Source organism: Artemia sp. Qi Xiang Cuo, chromosome 14 (assembly GCF_049724085.1).
Source record: "Artemia sp. Qi Xiang Cuo chromosome 14, ASM4972408v1, whole genome shotgun sequence".
Lineage (NCBI taxonomy): Eukaryota > Metazoa > Arthropoda > Branchiopoda > Anostraca > Artemiidae > Artemia > Artemia sp. Qi Xiang Cuo.
Window position 1 is genome coordinate 19,354,661 of NC_142807.1, and position 6,237 is coordinate 19,360,897.

A 6,237-nucleotide genomic window follows, 5' to 3' on the forward strand; every position below is an offset into this window, starting at 1 on the left:
CATTTTATGACCAAACACCGTATTGGTTATAACTAGATTGTTATACCTACAAAATTGCAAAAGTCTGTATCCAATACTGTTTTCTTTTCCTACACCAAATTTACCTAAGCTGGGATACCATCTATCCTTATTTCTACCAACCTGGGCGTTAAAATCTCCCAGTAATAACATCATATTTCTACCTCGGACCTTGTCTATTTGCTCCTGTAACTGTAAGTAAAATTGATCTGAGTCACTAGTATCTCCGTCAGTCGGTTCTACAGGGGCGTATACTAAAAGCCAAATGGGAGGGAAAAATCCTATTTATAACAATATTGCTATGAACATTGTTAGAAATTCCTTAAACAAAGACGTTCCCTTAAATTCGGAACAAAAATAAATTGGTTTACCACTTTTTTTATTGTTAAAAATTGATTTTATTTATAATACTATAAACATCATCACTTTTGTAATTTCACTTGCATTGACAGTACACCAAGAGTTGACTTGTCTTAGAAACATGATTTTAATTTTTGCAAAATTTTGGCAAGAAGTTCTAAAATGTTGGAAAACCATCGTTGTTTAGTGAGTCAAAGACCCAAAAACACGAGCTTCTTCTTGTGGATACATTGAAAATTGACTTTATTTTTAATATATTTTGAATTGACTTAATGATCTGGAATGTATCGTGAAGTTTTAAATTTTTGAGCAGTGTGAGAACTTCAGTAAATGGGAATTCTTCTAAGTTCATCATTCCCAAAACTTCTAATGAAGTCATGGATCTTTCTTCAGGTTTCTTGGACGTCCAGCTATAAAATGCTTTTAAGAAACCTTCCCACTGCCCAACTTTTGAGTCTTTCAATACCTCACAACAAATTTTGGAAAACTCTTTGAATTCTTCGGTCGTAAAAAAATCAACAAAACATGGTGCATTTTGCCCCATAGTAACGATTGAAACAACTTCTTTTAAAGCAATCATCCTGGCTTTTTGATTGTTGTAAATGGAAAAAACTTTCCCAAGGGATTCTATATTTCCTGTTTCTCTGTAAATATGAATTGTCTTCTCAGCAGCTACTTCCCGAATACCTAAAAAATTATATTTCTCAGCAATATATTCGAAAGCCTCATTGTCCACTTTTTGGAAACATAAAACACATGTTTCAAATGTATAACACGTGATAATAAACTGCATAGTCTCAAAATGAACATCATCTGCTATAACTGTATTTGCGTTGTCAAGAAAGTCGTTTTCAAACATGCTCTTAAAGACATCACTCATTGTTGTTAACAAACTCTTATTAGCCGTAACATCTCCACCGTTACATTGAATAGTCACTAGGGTGTTGTCGTTGATGCTTAGTCTTCTTAAAAGGGCTATAAAAGGTGAAGAAAATTGGTTCATTTTTAATGACCCTCAACAAAGTTCAGACGTAGACCAATTCTTCCTTGTAGAAAACAGGGAGTCTAAAAACAGAAAAAAAAATTAGTTAAGATGAACACGTGATCATGAAACAAAAGCAGCATTTTCAAAGGCGTTTCAGCAAAACATCATTGAGCTTTCTAGAGAAGGCCAAAGAGTATTAGCGACTTATAAGAGGTGAAACTGGCGATAGTATTGACAAAAAGAAACTATCAACGTCATCTAGTGTTTCGCGAAACTTGGTATTTTTATCAGAGTAAAAATACGAATAATGAATTTAATTAGTGTAATTGGTAAAGTAAAGGCAGTAATACGTATCTGATCCCAGTTCCTGACAGAAAATGATTACAGAGATTGAAAAATGCCAAGTGTTGCCCCATGCTAGATGTGGTGTTGCCACTAGTGCCACATTGCAAGACGTCACATGTACTACCTTTTCTCTTTAGACAGGGCACTTAAGTCAAAGTCCTCTTAAACCAATTTGTGTCATTTACAACAAGTGCATATCGAGATAATTGTTGGTTTAGATTCTTTGGCTAATATTCACGTCTTTTAGCTTGGTCTTTTAGTGTCAAAGCTCTGAAGAAATAAGCCAATTAGAAACACCATTTTTGGCTCCATTAAAAAAATCTCTCATTTTGTATTCGATTTACATGCAGTCTATTCGTAAAACACCATTTCAAAACCAGGTTTTTAAGATAAATGAATTACAAGAAACAGGGAAAGATACAGACTGGTCAGGGCCCGGGGCTTCTTGGTCAACAGACTAGTTATATGCAACAAATTTGCATATACAATTTCAATTGTTTGCAATCACTCTTATCTTGTACACTAAAACTCACTTTATGTATTTTTCCCAATATAAGTTGCGGCAGGTGGGTTTTATTTTTTCATGACAATAAGGATCTTTTTTGTACCACTGAATAGTGCTTGAACTCTAAAATTTGAATTATTGTTTGCTCCTCCAAGAAGCTTATAACTATTGTCCTGATTATAAAACTATTAACAAACCCAATATGAGATAAACTCAAAATAAATATTACACCTTTGAACACAATGGGAAAGTGCAAAAAATAAGTTTATAGCTTAAAAGCATTAACATTTTCAAGAGCTCTACAGATCTTTTCTTCTACACATAACAGGTAAAAAAGGTAAAGGATGCTTCACAAGACCCTCAAGGCCCAGACTGGTGGTGCTGATCTCCGTCTTTTAATTTAGGTCATTAATCCGCTCGGCTCTACACATAATTAATCAAAAAACCTTTTTGCACAAAATAAGATTTTCAAAAAAAAGTGAAGAAATCCGTTAAACCAAAAATGAACATAAATACAATCAAATAATCTACTAAGTATACAGCTACCACAAATGAGTATTAATAAACAAATTACCCCCCCCCCACCCAAAAAAAAACAGAAATTAAAATAAGTCAAACTCAAAACAAGCAGAAATTATTCTGAGTAGGGTTCTAAACCTATGATTTTTAAGTCAGAATATAATTTGTACTTTACTGAAAAAATGTGCATTATCAGTTTAATATAAACACGCTGATATTAATTCCTTAAAATCTTAATTAATTTTTGATTTCTTAATGTTATAAAAGTGAAAACATTTAAAAGAATTTTTTTCAGTAAAGTCTATAAAAAAAAAAATACATGGTGCCAATATCGTTCTTTACTTAGGCAGTGCTATTGCGCTGCCTATGATAGGCTATAATTTCGTTAAATTGGGGTTTTTTGGTAAATAAAATTATCAAGAAGAAACAAAAACCGAAAATAAAAAAAACCGTACACTAGGATTCAAACCCTCGCCCTCTCGGACAAAGGATCTTAAATCCAGCGCATTAATCCGCTCGACTCTACGCATAATAGGCTATAATTTCATTAAATTGGGGCCATACGGGAAATAAAATAATCAAGAAGAAACAAAAACGGATAATATTAAACGCCTTTCTAGTTAGTTTTTCAGAAAACACCGACATACTTCAACCACACAATTCATAAAAATAATTAAGTTGGAACCAAATACTATAGTGGCGTCGATATCAGAAGCTCTATATTAATATTGAATTTGAAAAACGAAAAATAAATTAAAGTTGTGTTCCACTAAATGTGAAAGTCACAAATACTTTACAATACCACAAAACAATTATAGCTTTTGGTGTTCAAAGTTGAGAGCGCCATTCTCCAATCCTGTCGTCATAAAATTATATCCACCCTTTGAAGGCTCCCAGATCACTCCACCTCCTCCAGTCAAAAGATCTTGACACAGTTTGAAACGAATGCACAAAACTGTTTCCTACGAGTAGAGTTACATGTAGACATTTCTAATATAGGGGAACTTCCCTCTGTCAACCACCGTCTCTTCTTCTATCACTATCGCTCCCCGAATAAAGCCACGCCTACTCTCCCCTACTAAACGTTGATGCGTTCAGGAGATGGAAAACTAGGGTACAAATTGTATTTAATCTGACCAAAAAGTACCTTAGGAAGCACTGCCAACTACATACCGGTGCTGGGGGCAGGCTAATCCCTTTGCCATCTCCTCTCCCTAGATCCGTCCCTGACAAGTTTATGTTCTTATGCAAAATTTTATGGGTGCATTTTAGAATATTTTTATAAAATATTTTTCGGACCCCATTTTTTCAGGATTCATCAGACCCCAGAAAATGAATATTTAGTCTAGTAAAATGTTTTATCCAAGATTCGAGCCTGGTTTACCACAACCATAACAGGGTCCTAACCATTGGACTATCATATCTTGGTTGAGTGTTTTTTTTATAGTTTTTTTTTTGGCTCCCAATCAGTCATTTATTGCACCCTAGAAAATTTATAACAGTATGATATTCTAGAGCTCAAAGTTCTATCACTGATCAATGTGTCTTTTGTATGCTCTTTTTAAATGTAAATGTAGAAACAGCACGTTGATATGATCAAGGAATTTTGAATATCTTTTTACGAGGCTACAGTCATCTATTAATTCCAGTGATGTCAAATGGAGATGGGGCCAAGGGACTTATGTCCCCTAGGTTTCATTGCAGCCCCTTAGATGTTAAAAAATATCTAATTTGGGTGTTTTCAATGAAAAAAATTCCCCTTCCGAGGCACTGAAAACTATATTTTCACGTTTCCCCCCTCAATTTTCATGAACTGAAGCCACTATCATAGGTTAGATGTAGCAGATCTACATCATTTACCCTAATTCAATTAGTCAACAGGCAAATAAAAAAAAAAACTTATTAAGGAGACTGGAAGGGGGAATATGCAATTTGATTACAAACCAGATTATAATGTTCAGATTTAGAAATTTTGATTATAAGGGTTATGATGGTGCTCTTTTTTAGCTTTCCATTCTATGCACAACAGAAATTGCACGGTAATGCCCATTTTTCGGTGCCTTATAGACCTTTATGATGCTTTTTATCAAAGCACATTTATGAAAAGCTTATAGATAGAACATAATGCTTTTCTTTTATTACTATAATGCCTCCTTGTGAAGAGCTAAAAATTCGTAAAGATTGCTCAAGTTAGGAGTAGTGACGATTATGAGGTTCAATACTTAGTTTAGTTAAAATAGGGAAGTCTTTCATAGATAATTTTTCTTTTTCGGGATAAATAAAACTGTAGTCCAAAGTCTTACCCAAATAATCTAATCAAGGATTCCAATTCCAAACGATCTTAACAAAATTGTTCACTGTGTTTGAGCTCTGATTCCAATGAAAAAAACAAACAGGAACGATCTTATTTATCATGTTTAATTTCACACAAAACTAGGTTAAGTTGCGAAACTTGGTTACTAATTTAGTCACTATTTGTTAGTCAGTTCCTATCTATTTAAATATACCAAAATAGGTTAGATATTATTTAAATTCGTTCTGACCTCAAACTCATTTAGAATATGTTAAATCGTGGGTTAAGTTACAAAACTAAGCTACTGAACATTATTTTAGTTCTCAGTTAATGTGACTAGTTTTACCAAATTGGGTTTTGTTTTAGCCTCAAACCAGGGCCGTATCCAGGATTTGTCTTTGGGAGGGGGGTTACAAAAAACATCAAAAATTTGTTTTTATGCATTTCTATTTCAATCTTACGACTGGACAAACACTTTTTTTGGTGGGGGTTCAAGCCCCTCCCTTGAATGGCCCCTCAAGCCCCTCCCTTGAATGGCCTTGAATCAAGCCCCTCAAACCCATTTAGAATTGATTAAATTCACGTGTTAATGTTGTCTCGCCTTTGATTGAGGACAACTATGAAGAAGAGTACTGTAAAATTAAGTTGACTCAGCGAAAATTGAATAACAAGGTTTCCAGCTGACAACATGATTTTAAAGACGAAATCGCAAAAAAGGGTAAAAAGCAGACACATATAAAGAATATTGTTCCTCTCTCAGCATTAGCCTTTCGTCAAGTTGAGGAAGGAGTAAAGTGAAAAAAAATCAGTTAAAGAAAACGTGAGGATAATTAATGAAACATTGACAAGAAAGAATATGATTGTTTATGATAATTTATTTGACAATTTATAGATTATGCGATTTTTTTATTGTTTACACCCAAGATTTGTCATTGGGAAAGGGGAAAATGTTCTAACCTGGTTGTGTCCTAAAAGAATAAGGTTCTAAGTGTGAAACTTCAGCAGATGTTAAGGGGAATTTTGAACTAAGTCATGAACCACTGTGTGCATCCTGGTTATATGGAAGGAGGAGTAAAATTTAAGAAATCATCAATTCAAGAAAAAAACGTAAGGATAATTGATGAAATATTGACAATAAAGAATGCGCTTATATTGGGGCAATTTAAAAATCATGCAATTTTTCGATTGTTTGCATACAGGATGTATCATTCA

General features: G+C 33.7%; 1 protein-coding gene across 1 annotated transcript; it reads right to left on the bottom strand.

The window, feature by feature from the left end:
- Positions 1-390: 390 nt before the first annotated feature.
- On the bottom strand, positions 391-5,072 carry LOC148944240 (uncharacterized). The gene is made up of 2 exons (XM_089100767.1): positions 5,036-5,072; positions 391-1,443 (listed from the first exon to the last, which is right to left on the bottom strand). The coding sequence occupies exon 2, from the start codon at positions 1,379-1,381 to the stop codon at positions 536-538; it is 846 nt and encodes a 281-aa protein (XP_088956893.1). The 5' UTR covers positions 1,382-1,443; positions 5,036-5,072; the 3' UTR covers positions 391-535.
- Positions 5,073-6,237: the final 1,165 nt, after the last annotated feature.